General features: G+C 39.2%; 1 protein-coding gene across 1 annotated transcript in view; it reads right to left on the bottom strand.

Moving 5' to 3' along the window:
* Positions 1-25,100, bottom strand: part of LOC123235598 (proton-coupled amino acid transporter 1-like) — an 80,047-nt gene that overhangs the window by 37,302 nt on the left and 17,645 nt on the right. Inside the window, 2 exon segments of the mRNA XM_044661785.1 lie at positions 1,890-1,985; positions 22,046-22,136. Of these exon segments, the coding sequence (XP_044517720.1) occupies positions 1,890-1,985; positions 22,046-22,136 (187 nt within the window).

Here is a 25,100-nt window from a genome sequence, read left to right as displayed (position 1 = left end):
TGGTAAGGGTGGGCAATGGGGGTCAAGTGACTTGCCCAGGGTCACACAGCTGGGAAGTGGCTGAGGCCGGGTTTGAACCTAGGACCTCCTGTCTCTAGGCCTGACTCTCACTCCACTGAGCTACCCAGCTGCCCCCTAGAATGACTTTTTTATGACTAAAAGTCTTGGCAGATAAGCTCATCTTCTGTTAGCTCACTAAAGTTTTGACAAGATAACTTCAATAGACAAGATGGCAATGATGACATTTAGCCCAACCTATTTCCTGATGTTTTTGACCTCTTCAGTAATAATTTTGAAAGTTGTTTGGAGTTAGGAGTATTCACTGTAGACTATGGCCTTATATTTTCTATTGATCAATGGTATTTCTGGGCAATTAGAGACAACAATTTGACTTTATAATACTCTATTTCCACTACAGTTTATTGGTTGATTCCCTGGTATATTTTGAGGCAAGTATTTATAATATTCTCTGTTAGTCTATGAAATAGCAAACTTCTATTGAATAATTCTGGCCACTATATTATGTCTTCCAGGACATTGGGTAAGTTAAATTTTTGCAACCTGCAGTGATATGTGGCTTTGTTTCTTCTGGGTATAATATGTTGAGGCATAATATGTTTCCAATGATAAGTTCAGGTTTCTTAAAGACAATTATTTTTCTGTAATTGCTCTTGGTCAAGACCTCTTTCTGAATCATTACCCCTAAGCCTCTTATCAAGGAAATGTTTTACTCAGCCATTGTTACATGGCATTAGTCAATTTAATGTGGAAGCCTTCCATGAAGGGCAGGTGATTCTCCTCCTGAATCTTAGCTATTTCAGAGGCTCCATCTGGGGGTAAATGGCTCTCAGTTAAATCCAGCAAATCCCATAGTGTGCATGCTGTTAGTTTTAACTGTTGCTCTATGAAGCTCTACCTATTTGTTTCCTAAGTGTCTCTTTATATTTTTCCTATTTGTCTTGAGCCCTGGGAACATTTATCAGTTCCTCAGACTCCTTTTTGGACAAAGAAGTGTTCATCTTTCCATAGTTTCCTTAGAGTGAAGGCTGAAAGATGAATTTTGACATAATAAGTAACTGCTATTAATACTATTTTTAACATTACTGTGAATTATAGCATTAAAATAGTTGATATATTATTGGTTTAATAACTTACTAATACTGTCATTGATATTATTAACAAGTGAACTTCTCTCCAGAGAAAGAATTATTGGAGTATAAATGCAGGTGAAAATATACAACTTATCACTTGACTTTTTGGGTAGATGTTTTGGGGTCTTGGTTTTATAGGATTATTCATAAATGAGTAATATGGAAATGTGTTTTGCTCGATAATACATGTATAACCCCAGATTGACTTATCTGTCAACTCTGGGAGAAGAGAAGAGCAGAGGGAGACAACATGAATCACATAACTTTGGAAAACTGATGTGGAAGTTGGTTATTAAAATAAAATAAAGAAAATTATAAATTAAAAAACTATCACTAACAATAATTATTATTACTATAACATTGGCATAATAACTTAATGCTATAATTATTAAATTGTTAATAGTATTATTAATAATAGTTATTGATATAACAAATAACTCATTGATGCTATTGTTAATAATAGTAATAATAATAGTTATAATTTGATATACAAATTTGAGACTTTCATTTGAATAGCAAAACAAGTAACTCCTTGGTGAAATGATAGGAAAGGACAATAATCCCCTCCTAGAAAACTGAAAAGCTCCCCAGGTCAGTATCTCATTTTCTAAGTAGCAAACGTCAATGATGCTCATTGGCTTTTCTACTTCCTAAGATCAAAAAACTAAACAGGTTTCTCAGCAGGGACTTAATGCATGTTACGTGCCTGTGGAGGGGGAGGGATTTGGAGGATGTTACCTTGCCCAGGTAGAATGACTCTTAAGCCAGAAGAAGGGACTGGCTTCCATCCCATACATCACAGAGTCTCCATAGTCCACAAAGGACCGTTGCATCCTGGAGGGAGATAAAATATAAATATTAGTCATCAGCTGGTTTGGCCAGAACCTATTGTAATTAGGAAGTGGAAAAGTATAGATTTTTTAAAATCCAAAGATATTTTATTTTCCCAATTACATGTGATATTAATTTTCAACATACATTTTCCAATATTATAAAATCTGAACCATCTTGCCCCTTCCCTCCCTTCACTCGCTGATGGTAAGCAATTTAAATCAGGGCCATTTATGAATTATTAAAGAGCATAGATTTATAGAAACCCAGAATCCTGGACTCTTGGGATCTTGGAATCTTAGTAGTAGAGTTCACCCAGGCCAACCCTGACTTGAGCAGGAATCCTTTCTGAAGTGGCCCTGTCAAATACAAGAACCAGCCTCATCTAGAAATGTTCCAAAGATGGGAAAGAACTCAGCAGAAACTCAGTTTCCTCAACTATAAAATGGGCATAATGGTAGCACCTATCTTATAAGTTTCTTACTGTATTATCTCATTTGTTATTCTCAAAACCCTATAAAATAGGATATATGATAACAAATGGGATAATGTAATATGGTATTTCATAAAACTTGAAGTACTATTAAATATGCATTATTATTATTATTAACATTACCTCCTAAAGCAGCCCATCCTACTTTTGGATGACTATTAACAGCTATCAAGTTTTCCCTTATGTCAAGTTTGCAACTTCCCTCAATTGCCCTAGTTCTGTTTCCTGGGGCAAAGCAGAACAAGTTAGTAATTCCTTTTCTATATGATAGCCCTTCAGGTAAGTGAAAACATTTGTCCTGGCTCCCTTCCATCCTATTTCTCTCCTCATTTTCCTTAAGGGATCTTCCTATAGATTTCACAGTGTTCAGTCCTCTTGCTTCTCTGGTTATCTTTATTTGGAAATCCAGGACATCTAGAACTAAGCTCTGTACTTGAGATGTGATCTTATCAAGGAAGTGCCACAACCCAACTATTGTCTCTTTCTTCCGGAAACCCAGACTCCTATTCCAGCAGCTTGAGGATGCATTCACTTGTTTGGCAATCCCATCAGGATTTTTATTCCTATTCAATCTGTAGTCACTAAAATCCCAAGGATTTTTCCCAGATGGATTATTGCCCTAGCCCAGTGATGGGCAAACTTTTTAGAGGGCCAAAGGAAAGGAAATGCTCATCTGTCAGTCTGTTTCTAAGGCAATTCTTTCAAAGTTTCATTGTACTGTATCCTACTCATTGTATTTATCAGATTAGGAATAATGTTGGGAGACCAGATAGAACATTTCAGGGGGCTGCATCTGGCCCTCCGGCTGTAGTTTGCCCATCACTGCCCTAGCTACATCTCTTATGAAGTGGTAGAGCTGATTTTGGTCATGTGCTAACCTTCACTTTTATCCTTGTCAAATTTCACCTTATTAGAGTCAGTCTATTGTTTCAGTCTGTTGAGATCTTTTTAGATTTTGACTTTGTCATCTGGAGTATTTATTAGATATCCTAGGGTAGCTAGGTGATGCAATGGATTGAGATCTTGACTTGGAGTTCTGTCTTGGAAAATACGAATTCAAATCTAGCCCCAAACATAAGCTACATGACCCTGGGTAAGTCACTAATTCTCTGCCTGCCTCAATTTCCTCATCTGTTAAGATAGCACCTATCTTCAAGAGTTGTTGAGAGGATCAAATGAGATAATGTTTGTAAAGCACTTTGCAACTCTTCAAATAAATAAATGCTAGTTATTATTGTTGTTGTTTCTCCTAGTCTGATGTCAGCTGCAAATCTGTTATGTATTCCATTTATGCCTTTGTCTGAGTCACTGCCTAAAACTCTTAAGCAAAACAGGGGTAAGGGCAGAATGGTGCTCCCACTAAATGAGCCAAGACTAGAAGGGAAACATACAGTTTTTAGATGACGTGATCTCATTGTGGGCAGAGGAAGCAAGGGAACACATTGGGCTTGGAGTCAGGACTATCCATCTTCACAAGTTCAAGTCCAGCCTCAGATACTTACTATCTATGTGACCTGGGCAAGTCACTTAATTCTGCCACAGTTTTCTTTCTTTTTTTTTAAAAATTAATTATTTTTTGTTTAAGTTTTTCCCATGATTACTTGATTTATGTCACAGTTTTCTGATCTGTAAAATGAGCTGAAGAAGAAAATGGCAAACCTAGTATCCTTACCAAGAAAATCCCAAATGGGGCCACAAAGATTTGGACATGAATGGAACGACTGAACAACAACAATCTCATTGTGGGACAGGCAGGAAATAAGCATCTAGGGAAGAGAGAACAGAATAGCTAGAATCAAAGATAGAAAGAAGATCAGAATTGCCTGGTTCCCTCTCCATTAGGGATCCCACTGTGGGCCCTATTTTTCTAGAATAATTGTTTTCCCATTCCTCTGGATTAAATCTTTGACTTACTGGATAAAGGGATTAGAAAGATGAATAAAAAGAGAAGTTCCAGTCCCCATTAGGATTTCTTAACTTAAAATAAGGGATGAAATGTATAATTTCAGTTATAAGAAATTAAAACTTTTTTTTCAGGAATAAAATACCCATAATTAAGATAAGAAGAAAATGTATTGATTGTGGAAAACTTTACATCAAATATCTTTGATAGAAGTCCGATATCTCAATATATAGAGAATTAATCCCCTTGTATAAGAAATGTATCCTTCAGTGCATGAGGGATCAAAGGACACAAATAAATGGCTTTCAAAGGAAGTGCAAGTTATTAATAGTTATATAAGTGACCGTTACAAATAATTAATAAGAGAAATGCAAGTCAAAACAACTCTAGAGTTTTGCCCACACCTAGACGGCAAAGATGACAAAAAGTGGGAATGGTCAATGTTGGAGGGGGCAGTGGAAGGCAAGATACACCAATATACTGTTCGTGAAGATGTGAATTGTTACAATCACTCTAGAGAGACATTTGGAATTAGGTTAAAAATAAAGAAAATGTTCATATCCTTTGACTCTTTACTAAGCATGCATCCCAAGAAGGTTGAAGGCAAAAAGAAAGGTTCCATATATACAGAAAAATATTCAAAGTAGCACTTTTTTGTGTGAGAACAGAACTAGAAACAAAAAAGATTCTTTTAGATTGAGGAAAGGCGATACCAAATGTGATACATGAAGGCAATGGAATATTAATATGCTGAAAAAAACTATGAATACATTGGATTTTATAAAGCATGAGTAACCTTTGAGAGAATAGCTTCAGGGAAGTAGAGAAGCCAAATATCAGATTACACAGTTCTGAGAAGTAAGTGGGTGGTAGGAAGGAAGTAAAGCCAGTAAGGGTAGATAATTCTTCCTTGAGTTTGATTGTAGAAGGGAGAAGATGTATAGTGAGATTACTTGAGGGGCTGGCAGACTCAGGTAAAGTATTTTTTCTTTTTTGAGGATGAGACAATTTGATACAGTGAGTAGAATACTGTCAGAGTAAGAGATTTGGGTTCACAACCCATCTTGGTTTTTAATACTTCTGTGAATTTGGGCAAATCACTTAATCTCCCTAGGCATCAGTTTCCCCATATATAAAACAAAGGAGTTGAACTAGATAGTCTCTAAGATTCCTTACGGTTCCAAATTTCTGATCCAGGAATATATGAACCCTGGGCACATTTGTAGCCAATAGCAAAAGTGTTGGCACATAGAGATTAATTGAAGATTAGGAAGGTTGAGATAATAACTGATGGGACAACCTCCAAGAGAAGAGAAGAACAAGGTCAATGGTATAAACAGAGGATTAACTAACCTCAGCGAATTGAAAAGAACTCCCTTTTCCTAGGTGAAAAAAGGAGAGGCCAATATAAATATGTAGAGGGCTTTGAGGTATGGAATAGGAGAAAAGAGCACTAAGAGAGATTACTTTTATTTTCTAAGTAAAGGAGGAAATGAGATCTCGGTGAAAAAGAGTTTTGTGAATGGTTTTGGGGACTTGAGAAGAAAGGAAAAGATGAGGAGAAAGGAGACCCCCCCTCCCCTTTGAGATTATGTAATGTGAGTTGATAAAGAATAGAGTTAATATGGTTTCATGACTTCTTTCAGTAACATAAGAGGAATGGAAAGAGCATGGCATAGGGGTGATAGGATTGAAGACTAGCAGGATGTGCATGGTGGTAGGACAAAGGGAAAAAAACATTCAAAGGTGGAGGTTAATGAATAGAAGCAGTAGTTAACTATTGGGTTAAGACTTTTAAAAGGAGGAAAATATGCAAGAAAAAAGCAGGCAGGACCTCATGCACCTATAAGATGAGTCAGCCCACGGATCATACTTAAATAGTCCCCAGGCTAGAGTTTCTTCAGTGGAAAAACCCGAGACTGGTTGATGTCTTTGTCAAGTCAGTGTGATCTGTGGCCACTTGAATATGCCAACCATAGTGACAATGAGCCACTGAGATATAATTCTGTAACATGGACATCCCTATCTATAAGCCCCAAACCAAAAGCCAGAACTGTCTTTCTAATTTGTATTTGTATCATTCAGCACTTAACATAAAGCCTGGAATACAGAAGGCACATAATAAATGTTTATTTACTGACAATACTGCCATAGTAGGACTACATCCGCAGCACTGTGTTCATATCAGAGGACTTTGAAAACCTGGAGAGTCCAGGAGTGATCACCCAGAATGTTGAAGGGCCTTGAGTTCATGTCATATGAGAATTGGTTGAAGAACTGTGAAGGTTAGATTGGAAGAGAGAAGAGTGAGGAGAGACATGACATCTATTGTTAAGTACTTAAAGATTCATTTTGTGGAAGAAGTATTAGGTTTGCTCTGTTTGGTCCCAGAGTGCAGAACCAGAAACAGTAGATTATGAATAAGAAAATCTTGTTCAGTTGTGTCCTACTCTGTGACCTCTTTTGGAGTTTTCTTGGCAAAGATACTGCATTAGTTTGCAAGTTCCTTCTCCAGCTCATTTTACTGATGAGGAAACTGAGGCCAACAGTGTTAAGTGACTTGCTCGGGGTCGGATAGTGAGTATCTGAGGCTGTATTTGAACTCAGGTCAGGACTTCCTGGCTTCAAGCTTGGCACTCCATCTACTGTGTCACTTAGAAAATCTAAGTTCAACATAACAAAAACCTTCTAACAATTGAAACTTGTTCAAGAGTGTAATGGGCTACCACAGGTGGTCATGGGCTTCCCTAAATTGGATGTCTTTAAAGCAAAGTTTGGATGACACTTATTAGGTATATGATAGTGATGATGGGTCGGATTAAATGGCTTCTGAGGTCCTTTTTCACTCTCAAATTCTCATTCTCTGAGTTTGAAAAGAAAAATCTATAGGATGAAAGGAGACTCATTTGTGAGAGAGTAGAAATTCTAGAGAGCATAAATAGAAAAAATGGTCACTGGAGGACAAGGATTGGGCAGTGGTAAAGTTGAGCCAAGCTAGACTGACATTTGGGTTGACCATGATGAAAGGAGAAAGTCAATGAGTTTATTTATGTATTTTTTTAGGTAGATAGTCACTCTGAAACAAAGAGGGAGAAGGAGGTAGCAGTTTATCAGGCTTAGGAGAAAAAGAAATATTAGCAGTTCCAGGTTCCAACCTTCCTGGGTCCCAAGATGAAAGAGGGAAAAGCCAGTATGAGAAAGATGCAGCAGAAACAGAAGCATATTCTCTCCAAACTGGAAATCTGGAGATGTGAGTGACTGAGAGTTTGAGCAGGGTATCTGAGTTAGTAAGTCTTGCTGGACTTGAACTGAGGTCATATAGGCAGGGAGGGGATGAAGAAGAAGAGAGCAGCCACAGGAGCCTCTGTAGGTGGTAATGAATCTTCTTTGTATTGTTATGAATAATATTGATGTAGATGAATATATTAAAAATATTTAATAGTTTATTTAAAGCCATATTAGTAATTAAGAAAGGCCATGTGCCTGCTAAGATCTAATTCAAATGCCCTGCCATTACCTCTGCCCACCTAGCTTGTTTCACAGGAAAGAGAGCATACCAATCTCAATCTCCCTATTTAAGCTTCTGTTTACATTGTCTTACTTCAACACGTAATGGCAGGAAGCCCGTTGAATCATGGGAAATGTAGTTCTCAAGTTCCCTAAGCATCCACAGGAAGTTTATATCATGGATCTTGATATTAAGACCAAGGACCCCACATTTCCACTAACACATTCTCCACTGAGAGCAGAAAGAGACTGGTCTCCTTGAATGCTCTTGTAAACATAACTTTTAAATTACAGAAATTTGGGGATAAAAGAAAAGAGGACAAAAACTAGCCATACTGACAAAAAACCAATTGGAGGAAGTCCCCTATTGGCATAATAGTGTACATTCAAAACAAATGCATCCAACTCCCCATAGTTCAATCAACTGCACCTCAAAGTTAATTTTGGATCTTCATGATCCAGTGAAGGCTCTTCAGGCATCTTCATGGTGCTTTCTCCAAACAGGTTCATTGTCTAGATTCTGGGGAGATTATTAATTATTAAATGTTTCTATGATTTGTTCTTTCACTAAATTATTTTGGAGAATCATATTATTTAATTTCCAATTAGTTTTTGGTTTGCCTCTCCATGTATTCTTACTAATAACTATTTTTATTGCATTATGATCTGAGAAGGTTACATTTATTATTTCTGCTTTTTTGCATTTGTTTGCCATGTTTCTATGCCCTATTACATGGTCTATCTTTGTGAATGTTCCATGTGCTGCTGAAAAGAAGGCATATTCCTTTTAGTCCCTATTTATTTTTCTCCATATATCTATAAACTCTAATTTTTCTAGGGTTTCATTCACCTCTCATCTCTTTCTTATTTATTTTTTGGTTTGATTTATCTAAATCTGATAGGGGAAGGTTGAGGTCCCCAACTAGTATGGTTTTGCTATCTATTTCATCCTTGAGCTTCACTAGCTTCTCCTTTAGAAATTTGGAAGCTATACCATTTGGTGCATACATATTGAGAGTACTGATATTTCTTCATTGTTTATACTCTCTTTTATTAGGATGTAGTTACCTTCCCTATCTCTTTTAACCTTATCTATTTTTACTTTGGCTCTGTCAGAGATCATGATAGCAACCCCTGCCTTCTTTTTCTCATTTGAAGCCCAATAGATTTTGCTCCATCCTCTCATTTTTACTCTATGTCTATCTGTCTGTCTCATGTGTGTTTCTTGTAGACAACATATGGTAGGATTTTGGTTTCTAATCCACTCTGCTATTTGCTTCTGTTTTATAGGCGAGTTCATCCCATTCACATTCAGAGTTATAATTATCAACTGTGTATTCCCAGACATTTTGATTCTCAATCCTAGTCCTGTCCTTTCTTCTTTCACTTTTTCCTTCTATACCAGTGTTTTGTTTTTAATCAGTTCCTATTTAATCAGTAGGTTTTTCAGGGAAGATGGCAGCTTAGAAGGAGTGAATCTTAAAACCTCCACACCCTTACACACCGAGGTAGAAAAAAATGCTCTTTGAAAAGAAAGAGGACCAAATCTAATAATGGGACAGAGCAGGGGGAACCCTATTTCAGCATAACTAAAGAGGTACACCAAGAAAAAGGCTTCAATTCTTGAACTGTCATGTTTGAGGGCATAGAAGGGGAATCCCCACATGCTGTGCAGAGTCTCCAGGGGCCTGGGAAATCTCAGGGTGGGTGGATGCACCAGACCAGAGAGAGGGCCTTGCTGGCACCAGACTCGGGAAATTAAACACAGGCACTGGAGAGATGACTGGAGGAGAAAACCAGCAAAACACAGCAAAAACACCCAGAAGAAGGTGGCTTAGAGAGAGCCAAACCCCAGACCAAAGACAGCTTGGCTTCCTCATGCCAAAATAGAGAACACAGGGCTTCAAGAGAAAAGAAAATCAGCTCAAACACAGAGGACAGTGCAGGGGTACCCCACTGTTGGAGAGGTCAGGTCAGTAAAAACACTCCTTCTTGTCTCCCACAGCTTTTTCTTTTGTTTGTTTGTTTGTTTTTCCCTCCTCTTGAGGTTTTAGCCTCAGGGAAGATTAAGCAGTAAGATTAATCCAATCAATACAGGATTAATCCCAACAATTGGACATAAAAGAAATCTTCAGATGGCAGAGAAAGTAACTACAAACTTCCACTGCCAGCTGGGGGAAGATCTTTATCAAAGATCACTAAATACATCTGCTCAAACTAGCAGAACAAGGAAGGAAAAATATGAGTAAGCAACAGAAAAAGAGAAAAGAAATGACAATTGACAGCTTCTTTCGAGGAAGTGAAAAGAGAACAAATGAAATAGAAATAGAAAAAGAGGAAGTAGTTCCAGAGAACTGGACACAGGCTTTGGAAGATCTCAAAATTCAATTAACTCAAGAACTTCAAGAACTAAAAAAGCAATTAAGAGAGGCTAGAGAGGCTGAAGACAATTTGAAAAAAGGAAATACATGAACTAAAACAAGAAAATAAAGTCTTCAAAGCCAGAATTGACCAGATTGAAAATGAAGCAAAGAAGGCAAAAGATAATCTACAAAGAAAATAAGACCAGAAGGAGAAGGATGACCAAAAAGCCAGGGATGAAATTCAGTCTTTAAAAAACAGAACTCAACAACTAGAAGCAAATGACTTCACAAGGCAGCAAGAATATATTAAACAAAATTTAAAAAATGAAAAATATGAGGAGAATATGAAATACTTTATTGATTCAACCAAAGATCTTGAGAACAGAGCTAGAACAGACAGCTTAAGAATTATTGGTTTACCAGAACATCATGATAAAAAGAAAAAGATTAGATAGCATCTAACAAGAAATTATCAGAGAAAATTGCCTTGAACATTTCTTGCCTTTATTACTTTGCTCATGCTCTCCCCAGCATCAAAAATGTCCTTCCTCCCCTTCTTTGCCTATTGAATTCCTACTTCATAAGTTCATAAGTTCATAACTTTATAAGTTCAAATCTGGTCTCAGACACTTTAGCTGTGTGACCCTGGGCAAATCACTTAATCTTGTTTGCCTCATTTTCCTCATCTATAAAAATGAAGTCAAAACTATTCTAGTATCTTTTCCAAGAAAACGTTAAATGGGGTCCTGAAGAGTTGGACATAACTGAAAAATGATTTAAGGCAACTGAAAAGTATATAACACAGTGATCTATATTCAATCAAACAATCCAGTCACTCTTCTATGTGCAAGAGGGAAAAACCAAAAAGGAACCAGTAAACTCAAGTTTACATTCTTTTTTTTTAACCCTTACTTTCTGTCTTAGAATCAATCCTAAGTATCAGTTCCAAGACAGAAGAGTGGTAAGGGCAGTGATGAGCAAACTATTGCCTGTGGGCCAGATGCAGCCCCCTGAAATGTTCTATCCAGCATCCCAACATTATTCCTAATCTGATGAAAACAAGTAGGGTACAATACAATGAAACTTCGAAAGAGTTGCCTTAGAAACAACACTCAGATGAGCATTTCCTTTCCTTTGGCCCCCTCTTTAAAAAGTTTGCCCATCACTGGGCTAGACTATTAGCATCAAATGACTTATCTAGGGTCACACAGCTAGGAAGTGTCTGAGGCTAGATTTGAACCAGGACCTTCCATCTTCATCCTTGGCTCTCAATCCCTGAGCCATCTAGCTGCCCCAGAGCTTACATTTTATCGAGAGAACCCAATATGCACATAAATAAGTGAATACAATATCAATAAAGATGAAATTATTTGGAAGAAAGGACAGTAGTAACTGGGGAGAGGAAAGACTTATGTAGAAAGTGATGCATGAACAGAGTTTTGAAGTAATCAAGGAATTCTAAGAGGGTGAGGTGAAGTGGGGCTACATAAATGTTTCTTAAATGAATGTATCAGATGACTTAATATTCCAGAGCCTGGACTAGTTTTGAGTAAGGGCTTCTATAGCTTGTAAGAGCTGCGATTTTAGATAGAACAAAAATTGGAATTCTAGATAATATATGTGAATACCAAGGTCATAAGAAGCAATATCTCGTAAGGGGAAAGTACTGAATATAAAGTCAGAAGACCTAGACTAGAGTCCTAGTTCTACCTCTTACAAGCTATGTAAACCATCAGCAAATCACTGCACCTTTCCTGAGCCTCTATTTCTTCATCTCTAAAATGGGGATAATAATACTTACATTGATTATTTTATAGGGTTAATGTTAGAAGAGCTATTATGAGAAGAGTGCTTAATAAACTGTAAAATGTTATAGAGCTGCCAGCTGCTACTGCTGTTATAATTACATTTATCCTTTCCACAGCACAGAGATTAGGGGTGTGACACTATTTGTGATAGAAAAAATAGTTCTAATTGGCATCAAGGAATGGTTCTCCTGTCTAATCACAACAAAGTAATAGCAAATTATGTAATGAAGGAGATACATGAGGATAGAATAATTCTGTTCGAGGCAAGGGGTATGCCTGTGCACTTGGTAAACATTAGTTTTAAAAACCATAAGATAACAATGAGTAAAAGACCAGTGCGAAGAAGAATAGAGAGACAGAGACAGAGAGCATAGTTTAATCTACTTTTCATGAAAGTATTGGTGAGAGTTGTTGCATCAGTTAGTAAGTAATTCATTCTTTGAGACTTTACCTTCTTCATCTATGCTAAATCCAAGAAAGGATTTGATTTTTTTAACTACTGAGCTTCAGGGAAGCCAAGTGAGATTCAAACCCAGTACTTTCTTATTCCAAGTCCAACACTATTTACTGCACCATACTGTTTCTCTAGAAGAGAGTTAAAAGTCAACAGATAGTGTACTGGACTTGGAGCCAGAAGTAGCTGAGCTCAAATCTCACCTCAGATACTTATAAATTGTGTGATCTTGGGGAAATCACTAACCTCTGCTTAGTTGCCTGTAAAATGAGGATAACAATCCCAGGGAAGTGAAGATCGTTGCTGCTGTACAATGGAAAAGGGTGCCTTGGGAGATAGTGACCTTACTATTTTCTCAAAGTATTCAGAGTTTGGGTAACTGTCATTGCTGTCATAGAGATCTGTTTTTTTTTTAAACCCTTACCTTTTGTCTTAGAATCAATACGAAACATTGGATCCACGGTAGAAGAGTGGTTAAGCTCATGGTCACACAGCTAGGAAGTGTCTGAGTACAGATTTAAACCCAGGACCTCCCTTCTCCAGGCCTGGCATTTTATATATTGAGCCCCCGAGCTGTGGTGATCCTTGTTCTTAGTAGGGGTTGGTCTAGATGACTTCTGTAGTCCCTTTCTAGATCAATCAACATTCAAGCAGTATTTATTAAGCACCTATTATGTGCAAGTCACTAGGAATACTAGTGCAAAGAATGGAACAGTCCCTGTACAAACTGCACTTACTTTCTAATGAGGGAGACAAGTGAATGCAAAAATATATGCAGCAAAAAATACAAAGGGAATAAATTATACACATGCAAACAAGGTACTTCAAATCAAGACATGGAGATTTGGGAGGGAGAGTGCTAGCAATTGCAGGAATCAAAAAAGACTTCACCTAGAAAATGATGCAACTCTTTAGGAACAGAGGGGCTCTGAGAAAGGGGTAATAAAGAATTCCATTCGAAGCATGGGTGATGGCCAGAGCGAAGGAAGTGTCATGGGATAAGGAATGTCATGAGCAAAGAACAGAGAGAGGTAGCCAGGAGAAAGAGTGGTCAAAAGTGTGCCAAATAGCCTACAGGTCAAAAAAGTTAGGAAAATGAGCAGTTAGGTGACTCAGTGGATTGAGAGCCTGGCCAAGAGATAGGAAGTTCTGTGTTGAAATCTGGCCTCAGGCACTTCCTAGATCTGTAACCCTGGGGAAGTCACTTAACCATCTTTGCCTAGTCCTTACACCTCTTCTGCCTTGAAACCAATAAACACAGTATTGAATTTAAGATGGAAGGTAAGGATTAAAAAAAAAAAAGATCAAGACTGAGAAAAGACCATCATCTTTGGCAACTGAGAGATCATTGTTCATTTTGGAGTAATTTCAGGTGACTGATGAGGTTGGAAACTAGATTGCAGGAGTTGAGGAATGAGAGGAGAAGTAGACGCATCTAAGGTAGATAACTTTTCAAAGGAGTTTGATTCTAATGGAAAGTAAATTGGAATAATTAGCTGTAGAGCTTCAGGAAAGTCACTCAACCTCTCATCTGTCAAATTGGAATTATAATTCTTGCCCTGTTGAACTCATATGGATCAAAGGAGATAATATAATGTGGAAACATATTAAAAGGAATAAAGTAAGCACTAACCAAAAAAGCCTTTTTTTTAGTATACGATGTATTATGCAAAATATAAATTAGATTTCTCTTCCCAGAGGCATCAAATTGACTTTGAAAAATAAAGATAAAAAGAAAATGTTTAGAAAGTACTTAAGAGAATGAAGTATGATATTGATTCCAGTTCTCTTGAGGGAAGCCTTGCATTGGTCATGTTTGTTGAGTTGTATCCAACTCCTTGTGACCCCATTTGGAGTTTTCTTGGCAAAGATGCCATTTCCTTCTCCAATTCATTTGACAGTTGAGGAAACTGAGGCAAACATGATTAAGCGATTTTCCCAGGGTCACACAGCTAATCTGAGGCTAGTTACAAACTCAAGAAGATGAATCTTCCTGACTCCAGTACTGGCTGGAGTCTTATCTATATCATCTATTTATCTACTTATCTATTGTGCCACCAAATTACCCTTTTTGCATTGGTAGGATTATACTATAGATATGAGTGTGCACAGGAGTGTAGCCATTTTCATGAGTTCAGTCATTTAATGAACAAATCACCAAATGAATGATCAGTGAATCCAGGCAGAAACCATTTGCTCATTTACAATTAGGCTGAAGCTGGTATAGTAGAGAGAACACAGGAATTGGAAGACTTGGATGTTATTTCCAGCTTTGTCCCTGACTCATGTGACTTTGGACATGCTTCTTTTCCCTGGACTTAAATTTCATTTTTTGGAAAATAAGGAGACAGCCACATAGCTGTTAAGTGGAAAGATCTAGGCTCCATTGGAGGTCTTATTGCTTACCTCCTAAGTGTGACCTTGGGCTACTAAACTAAACCTTTTTATATCTGAATGCTTCATTTATAAAAATGAACTAAACCAGAACTTAAATATCTAATTTTATCTGGTCCTGCCCTAAAATTCTCCTATCTTATCCTGTACTATTTCATCTTAATGATCATCCCACCACAAACTCTAAGTTGTTCTTAGTTTGATTGCTCTTTTCATTTAAGTAAATTTTATTAATATTTTTGTTTACACATCACCTAGATTCACCAATGTATCCCTTCCCCAGCCCCTCAGAGAACCATTATTCATAACAAGGACCAAAGAAGAAAAAAATCAGCTCAATAACCCTAACACACACATTGAAAAAAACCTGCCATTATAGACAGCAGACAACCTCTTCAGTGACAATCCTGCTTAACTGAAATTTCACTGCTCTCAGTTTCTATTGTTTTGTCATTTTATTTATATTGTTGTAGTCTTTGTATAAGTTGCTTTTCTCCATCTGGTTACCTCACTCTTGCATCAGTTCATAGATGCATTTCCACACTTCCCTGTTTTCATTACTCCTTTCTTATGGCATATTACAATTACATAACATTCCTGTATTATAACTTCTTAAGCCATTCCCCAATCAACGGGCATTTACTATATTTCCAATTATTTATTACTATTGAAAAGTGCTGTTACAACTATTTTGATGTATATGAAACCCTTCTTTTATCACTGACTTCTTTGGGTTATATATCTAGTGGGTTCTGGGTCCAAGGTTATGGACATTTTAGTCACTTAAAAAAACCCTTACTTTCTGTGTTAGTATCAATTTTAAGACAGAAGAGCAGAAAGGTTTAGCCAATTAGGGTTAAATGCCTTGTTCAGGATCACACAGCTAGGAAGTGTCATGGGTCAAATTCAAACACATGTCCTCCCAACTCCAGGCCTATCCATTATGCTACCCAGCTGTCCCTCACTTTTTTTTTTTCATGTAAGAAAAGGAAGAGGCATGTCTTACCTGTGGCAGAAGTGGTGAGCACACTTCACCAGGATGCTCATACAGTGTATAACCATTATACCTAATACCAGCAAACTGAGAGGACCCACCTGGGGAAAAAAGATGGGGAGAGGAAGGAGAGATTTCATTTGTAAAATGATCAAAATCCAACTCTCGCTGCTGAAGATCAAACTCTTGGAACATGGCTCTGGAGAGGGTGACATAGTGAGTAAAGAAAAGAGGAATAGTAAAGACAAAAAATGCTCTGCATTAATTATCTCATTATTTTGCTCTTCAAACTCTCCATTCTTTCACTGCTCTATTACCATCAAGGGTACTACCATCTTCCAAGTCACCCAGGCTTGCAACCTATGTGCTACCCTTGACTCATCCCTCTATTTCACCCTCCATCTCTATATTCTATCAATGGCCAAGTTTTGTCATTTCTACCTTTGTAACATCTCTCAGATATGCTTCCTTTTCTCTTCTGAAACTGCCACTACTTCTGTGCCCGTTTTGTTTTTTTTTTTTTGGTATAGCCTGCTGGTTAGTCCCTCCACCTCAAATCTCTCCCCGTTCCAATTCATTTTCCACTCATTTATCAAATTAGTCTTTTTTCCCCCCACTTGCTCTCTTTGTTATAAGGGATGGCTCTCTGGCAGGGAAACAATGGGAAATATAAAACAAACTAGATATTTCCTTCTTTGGGGGGAGACAAGTGGTGGGCATGATAATCAGGATACCTAACACCAGCAAACTGAGAGGACCCACCTGGGGAGAAAAGATGGGGAGAGGAATTTATGTTTTGCCCTGTCATTCTACTTAAAGATGCTTTTTTGTTGAAAGGGCAGGAGGAGAGGATTCTTTTTTAAGGAGACTACTGACGAACATCCAGCCAAGATGAAGTGGAAGGCTCCGGGGTTCCAATGCTGACCTGAGCGTGCAGAGCAGCAGTGGCGGCGTCAGCAGCTGGGTAGGTGAGTGCAGCATGTGCGATGGCAGTGATCAGCTCTGTAGTGTACAATGGGAAGGAGCCCAGGGGGGGATCAGAGCAGCTCCTGTCAGGTCACAGGGATCCTAGGGATCCCCTGCGATGAGGCCCGAGGGCGGGGTGAATGCTAGTGGGATTTGGTGTTGCCATCAGTTTGCTCTTTGCCCATTTAGTGTTGGCCTTTGCAAACTCTAACCGTAAGATTTGTGGATTCTCGGAGTCAAAACAAATGCCATTCAGCGCATTTTTGCTGCTTCTGCCCCAGTATGGCTGTCAAAAGTCACAAAACCTACAGACTCTTTTGATGTGAGTTTGATGAGTGACCCTTCATACCCCTTAAATGGCCGGAAGAGAAAGATACGATTCTCTTGCTTTGATGTGTACAGGGGTCAGACCACTGACGAACAGTGTCCGGACCTCCTCTTCCAAGCTGCAGCCGAGCCAGAGTCGGAGCCGGTGCTGGTGCCGGTGCCGGTGCCGGTGCTCTGCTCCCTATCTGGCTTCAGGTTGCTCGCTCATGGTGCAGGAAGGGACTGAAGAGGAGGGAGTGAGAGAGGCAAGAGGAGGGGGCAGGGAGCAGCGCTGGGGCCGGGAATGGAGTGGAGTGGAGTTGGGGATGAGGGCGGGGAGGGGGGAAGGGAGGGAGGGGGAATGTCTGTGGCTTGTGAGCTCCCGGGAGTGCGGAGTGGAGCGGGGTGGAACGGGGTGGGAGGAGGCATGCGGAGCTGCGAGTGGGGCAGCGGTCGGCTTGGCCTGGGATCACATCAAATTTAGTGGGTGCGGGCAGTCGGATCAAGAGAAGTGAGGGTGCGGGGAGGCGGTTGGGACCCGAGCCTCAAACTAGTCTTCCTAAAAACAAGAGTGACTGTATTACTCTCCTATTCAATAAGCCTAAGTGGCTCCCCATTATCTTCAGGATCAAATATAACTTCCTCTATAGGACGTTTAAATCCCAAACTTGGTCCCCTTCTACCAAAAATTTCTTAATTTCTTAGAACTGATACTAAATATCAATTCCAAATTAAAAACCCAATAAGGGCTAGGCAATTAGGGTTAAGTGACACACCCAAGATCTCACAGCTAAGACATGTCTGAGGCCAGATTTGAATCCAAATTCTCCTGTCTCCAGGTCAGACTCTCAATTCCCTGTACCACCAAACCACCTCTCCCTTCCCAGTCTTCTTAAATCTTATTCCCCTACTACTTTGTGATCTAGTGATACTGGGCCTACTTATTGTTCCTCCAAACCAACACTCCTTCACCCAACATTCTTTCTTCCCTCTTTCCTCATCTCACTTCCTGGCTTCCCTGGCTTCATTGAAGTCTCAGCTAATTTTTTCACCTTATGTAAGAATCCTTTCCAAGTCCTCCTTAATCTTAGTGTCTTCTCTCTGAGACAACCCCTAATTTATTGTGGGCGTGTGCATGATTGCAGCAGGTGTGTGTGTGTGTGTGTGTGTGTGTGTGTGTGTGTATTTTTGGGGGGATTATATACATAGTTGTTTGCATTTTTCTCCCCTTTAGCCTATGAGTCCCTTGTTTTTTGCCTTCTTTTTGTATCTCTAGCTCTTGGCACAAGGCCACGAACATGGTAGATGCTTAATAAATGCTAGCTGACTGAATTTTCATAAATTCTAAATCCCATTTCGTGCCCTAGAGAACAATGACAAATCTGAAAGCCAAGGTGGTCTCTTTCAAACAAGAAGGAAAGAGGGGGGTGGGGCAGCTGGGTAGCTCAGTGGATTGAGAGCCAGGCCTAGAGATGGGAGATCTTGGGTTCAAATATGACCTCAGACACTTCCTAGCTGTGTGACCCTGGGCAAGTCACTTGACCCCCATTGCCTACCCTTACCACTCTTCCACCTATAAGTCAATACACAAAAGTTAAGGGTTTAAAATAAAAATAAATAAATAAATAAGAAGGAAAGAGAGGGATCTGTCCTAAGGACTTATGAGGTTGGGCACAGACTGTTTTGGCCACTGGTATTCTGCATGTTTGAAACAGATCAATACATGAAAATGCAAAACTACTAGAGGCAGCTCAATGTGGTGAAAAGAACACTAGACTGAGGAGAGGAATCCTGGCTGTCTTCATCCTAACTCTGATACTTACTTGCCACAGGTATCTGGTGAGTCACATAATGGAGTGTTTCCCTAACCAAAATTGCCAAAATTAGAGACACATTTTAAACACACACTGAACCTTTGGTTTCATTGACATAGAGAATGCCTACATGAGGAAACTCCCTCTGTTAAAGAAGGTGAACACTTTCACTCATAGTCTTATTTTTTTTAACCTTTACCTTCTCTTAGAATTGATATTAAGTATCAGTTCCAAGGCAGAAGAATGCTAAGGGTTAGGCAATTGGGGGGGGGGGGTTTAAGTGACTTGCCCAGGGTCACACAGCTAGAAAGTGTCTGAGGTTGGATTTGAACCTCTCGTCTTCAGACCTGGCTATCCCCTGAGCATACTTAGTCTTTTGCAGTAAACTTGTAGCACATATTAATAATCATTTGCTGAATTGAATTAATAGGTATAGAGCAGTGGTTCCCAAATTTTTTTGGCCTACCACCCCCTTCCCAGAAAAAATATTACTTAGCCCCCTGGAAATTAATTTTTTTTAGAATTTAATAGCAATTAATAGGAAAGATAAATGCACCTGTGGCCATCACTGCTTTCCTGAATTGCTGCAGCACTCACCAGGGGGCGGTAGGGCCCACTTTGGGAATCACTGGTGTAGAGTATGCCTACACCAAAGAGTCATGCATCCTTGAAGAATTCAGGTATGCTTCAGATTCATTTAAAAATTTAAAAAATTAATCATTTTTCTCATTTATAATATATGTGTATATATAATGGCTCCCTCCTTGAATTATGATGGACATGTTTTGAATTTTAAAGTGCTTTATGAAAAGAAAATTTGGCACAGAGAGAAGACTTTTGGAATGTTGTATGCAAGCTTGAAGGGCAGGAGCATCAGTTGAAAGGAGCAACAGGGGATTGTGGGAGATAGAACTGTTGGAGGGGATCCATCTCTGGACTTGGTGAGAGATGGAGGACTTTACCTCACCTCTGGTTTCAACATTTGGATACCTGAGGTTTTCCCTTTCTATCCCTTGTGCCTGAAGACCTGAAAGTGTTCCTGTTTTCTCCTGTACAATACCAAAGAGGGGTTAGACATCTGCAGTGCCTGGAGGGGTCTTTGGACATGGAAGGCTCGCTGAGCCAGCCTGGAGACACTCTACTCTACTCTGTGCCAATTAAAGAGAGACACTAGCTACCTTTCTTTAGATTAGGTTAACTGATAGTAATAGAAGAAGGAAGAAGAATATTCGAAGCCAAAACCATAGGCTTGGCATAGGCCAGCATCCCCACACTTCTCGTGGGGTAGAATAGGGTCTCCTGACCCTAGTACCCTATCCCTTCCTTGAACCTGACTTAATAAACCACCCATTTGAGAAAAGAAGTCAGATTAGAATTCCTTGGGAATCCTTAAATTGGGCTGAGGGTGAGAGGGGGATACTTGGGGAGGCAACTCTATCAAGCTTCAGTTAAGCAAAACTCGGAAGCTGTCCACTATTGTTGCTCTCCCCGCCATTGAACTGGGTTCAGAAAGGACTTTGGGGGGGGGGGTGGGGGACAGGCCTTTCGCAAAGCCCTGGCCAGTTGTTTATAACACATCTCTGAAGCTCCTTTATCTGGCAACCGGTCCTTGTCCATCCCTGATCATATTGCTCTCACAGGGATAATCCCCTTGAAACCCTCAGGGCAGAGGTGGAGAAGTTACTCAGATAGGCTTAACACACAGGCACATACAAGTCTATCTAACATACCTTTGGGATTCTCTCCATCAATCATTTTTACATTTAGAAATATGTGCTATTATCATTACATTCAAGGAAGCCCCAAGCTAGGGTATGATAGGCTAATCATATGTTCTTCAGATTATTTTGCAAGCAGAAGTCCTGATTCTATCAATAACTTTTCACTTGATAAGCAGAATGATGTCATGGAAAAGCACATGCTTCAGAATCACAAGATCCATGTTATTCCCGTCCTGGTTCTGATACTAACTCCCTCTGTAACATTCAGTGACTCCCTTCACCTCTCTGAGCCTTACCTCCCACCTTTGTAAAATGGTAATGTTAATATTTATGCCACCACTTTCACAAAGATTTTCTGAGTATAGAATGAGAGCATAGATACAAAAGTGCTTTGTATAAGGGGTTATTTGCTTGCAAACTTGAGGGATCAGAGATTTCATCGGTGTGTATACTGTCAGAAGATCTATGTTATTTGTGTTCTGGTCTGACACTAAATCCCTCTGTAACATTCGGTAAATCCCTTCACCTCTTTGAGTCACAGCTCCTACCTTTGTAGAATGAAAGTAATGTTTATACCACCACCCTCATAAGGTTTTTCTGAGGGCAAAATGAGATTATAGGGAAAAAAAGTTTTGTAAAAGTTTTATTTGCTTGAAAATTTGAAGGATTTACAATTTTATCAGTGAGCATACTCCTTTTATGAAGGCAGATCATTATCCTTTCATCTCTTAGCATCTTTAAGAATTGCTAAAGGGCAGCAGGTGGCTCAGTAGGAGATAGAGAGCCAGGTCTGGAGACAGGGTTCAAATCTGGTTTCAGACACTTCCTCAATTTGTGACCCTGGTTAAGTCACTTAACTCGAACCGCCTAGCCCTTGTCATTCTTCTGTCTGGGAACCAAAACTTAGTATCTCTTCTAAGACAGAGGGCAAGGGTTAAAAAAAAAAAGAAAAGTTGCTATAGCCTTTGATTCCATCACACTGCAGGCTACCTGAATGATGAACTCAAGGTAACTAGGCTGATCCTTCTCCAAATGAAAAGTCTCATTACCTTGCCTGAATTCAAAGTGCTACCTCTAGGCTCAAGCTAGGTTATGCTAGGGTTTGTGTTTCACTAGAGATCTGAGAGTTCACACTAATCTCCACACCGTGCTGATGCATTGGAAGAAGACATTTCTGGGGAGCTAAGAGTATTCTTTGCTATTATTGATTCTAATAAACAAAGTCGAGCCTGTGAAACATTTCTCCAATAGCCTTCAAAGGATTACCAAAGTCTTGAAAACCCTCTCATCTCCCCCAAATCTGGTGAGACTAGGTCCAGTTTTCTCAGCTCCCCACTTACTATGATGCCTGCATTCTTGATGGCCAGGGGCAGCCCCAGAAGACCTGTGCCGATATTTGCTTTGAACAGATGAAGCAAGGCTTGAAGACCTCTGAGGATGGAAGGAGAGAAACACAAGAGAGTGTTAGTGTGGAGGTATGCTCTGATCCCTTAGAGCAGTGGTTCCTAAACTTTTTTGGCCTACCATCCCCTTCCCAGAAAAAATATTACTTAACGCCCGTGGAAATTAATTTTTTTAAAAATTTTAATAGCAATTAATAGGGAAGATAAATGCACCTGTGGCCATCACTGTTCTCCTGGATTGCTGCAGCATCCACCAGGGGGCAGTGGCGCCCACTTTGGGAATCACTGCCTTAGATAAAGGCTCTATAGTAGAGGTAAAAAGAGGTACTCATCACAATCATATGTTACCAACAAAATTGTGGCATATGATCGTGAACAAATACTACTGCACAAGAAGAAATGATGAGCAGGTTAATTTAAAAATCAGTAACATGGGAAGACCTACATGAAATTAAGAAGAGCAAAATGCCAAGTGTAGTATAGAGAGAGGGGGTCATATAGTTTTTTTCAAGCTTTGGCTGAGTTCTAAAGCAGTTAGAGGTTTGGAATCTTGAGGAAAGTTCAGGTGGTTTGGGTCTCCCGTGGAGGGAGGTTGTCTGACCAGCCAAGCTGCCTCCTTACCTATCTGTAGAATTGAAATTTAGCCTAGCTTTGAAATATTTATTTAGGAAATTGTTATTTTTGGATAAACCCTTTATATATTCCTTCCCATATTATTTCCTACCTTCCCTCCCTTACCTTATATGTCTGTGGAGTTAATAAGGAGAGTAATTAGAGAGGAGTTCAAATTCGTGAAGGGTTAATTATAATTGACAATATTAGATATAAAGAAACTAGTCAGTCAGCATTTATTCCCTTTAGATATCAAGAGCACTTTGTAAGCTTGAGTTAAAGGCAGGTCCTTACTCAGACTCCATCTCTGCCTCCCTTCCCCCACCTGAGGTTCCTGAGACAACTGTTAGGGCTTCCTTTGATCCATTTTCCTGACACATCAACCTTTAAAGATAATAAACCCTTTTGTGTTTTAACAGATTTATTAGTATAATTGATCAGTTAGTTATTAAGAGAGGGAAGAAGAGGGAAAGAACTAACATACTCTGGGCTTGAAGGGAAGCCGGGTATCCATCTTGGAGGAAGGTGTAACTTCAAAACAAGTCCCTTCCTGTGAAATTAACTAAGCCTGTTGTTAATTTCAGTTTAGTCTATTTCCCTCAGCCTGTGTTTAAGTCTGAGTCCTGGTCTATAAGCCCTGCTGTATTTGCCTGTTAGATTAATTCTCCCTCTCCCTGAAGATCTTATTCCTTCAGTGTTAAACTCCTGACTTCAGCCCTATTATATCCTGGATCTCCTTATTCCAGTTTACCTGTAGCCTAGATTTACTATCTTAATAAATCCCTGATAACCTCCTTTCAAAATTCCCTTGTACCACACACCTTTCCTCAAATTACCCCCATTACACAAGGGAACGTTATATACAGCAACTAAAATATTGTTTGAAAAGCAACTTGTGGGGCATTTGGTGGTTCAGTGATTTGATAGCCAGAACTAGAGACCAGACATCCTGGGTTCAAATCTGGTCTCAGATACTTCCTTGTTGTGTGATCCTGGGCAAGTCACTTAACCCCCATTGCCTAGCCCTTGCACTCTTCTGCCTTGGAATCAATACACATTGATTCTAAGATGAAAGGCAATGGGTTTTTGTTTGTTCGTTTGTTTTTAAAAGAACAATTTGTATATTTCCACCTCCAGAAAAAGAAATCACAAATAGAAACAAGTAAGATAGTTTTATAGATACATTTCTTTTGGTCAAATAATGTCTTCTCCAGTACAGAGAGGGGAGGGGTGGGAGATACCTGAGAACTTTAATGTAACAAATGAACAAATACATTTTTAAAAATTAAGTTAAAACAAAACAAAAGAGATACCTGCCACTCAGCTCTTTGACTATGGTTCTGACACCAAGAGAACAAAGTAAAAGAATCTTTTAGCCACACGGGGGCTGGGAAATCTTTAAGCTCTAACACCATTCCTTGGAAAATCTGGGGCCTGTGTTAATGACTGAGTTAGAAGTCCTAGAAATCTTATCTCATAGCTGCAACATAGGGAAACCCCAAACTAGATTGGGATGGGAAGATAGGGAGGACAGTAAGAACGAGACGAGAAGCAAAAAGAACCCAAACTGAGAACTTCTCCTCAGCCTCCATCTCATTCTGCATGTGAATCAACTAACATTTTTCCTCTTGAGATTTCAAAGGGGAATCAGAGAATCTAGAATTATGTAGGAACTTCAGTATTGTCTGGTTCAAACATTTTCACTTTACAGATGAGGAAACTGAGGCGGAGAAAGAAGTAACTTGCCCAAAGCCACAAAGTAAGCAGGAGAGCTGGGATGCAAATCCAGGTATGCTTACTCCAAACCTAAGTGCTTCATTATACCACACTAAAGAAATCAATGAAAAGACTTCTTAAATACATTTTTATATTCTAAATGCTGGTGACACAACTACAAATATGAGAAAGTCCCTGATCTCAAGAAGCTTAATGGTAGAGGGAGGCACACATATCATCAGTCATTCAGCAAGCATTTATTAAATGTCATATATATATATATACATATACATATATATATGTATATATATATATATATATACACACACACACACACACACACACATAATATAGGTCTTGTGCTAAGCACTGGGGATACAAAGACAGCCAAAAGATAGTCCTTCCTCTCAAGGTGGTCACATATATAAAGGAGTGTTTTATTTCCAGGCAAGAATGTAAGATTATGAAACCACAAGGATGGTGAAGAGAGCCAGAGGGTAATCAATTGACATATCATTTCCCAGAAGGAATAGATTTAATTACCTAGAATAAATGGAAGAGTCGGGGAGGAGTGAGGAGTATATATGCCTGCAGTGGGGTGTCAGGAAGATAAATTTGGGAAGCATTGTGGTCAAGGGTCTGGAACTGGACAAATATAACAGAC

This window comes from Gracilinanus agilis, chromosome 2 (assembly GCF_016433145.1).
Source record: "Gracilinanus agilis isolate LMUSP501 chromosome 2, AgileGrace, whole genome shotgun sequence".
NCBI classification, from domain to species: Eukaryota; Metazoa; Chordata; class Mammalia; order Didelphimorphia; family Didelphidae; genus Gracilinanus; species Gracilinanus agilis.
This window is presented reverse-complemented; position numbering and strand designations above follow the sequence as displayed.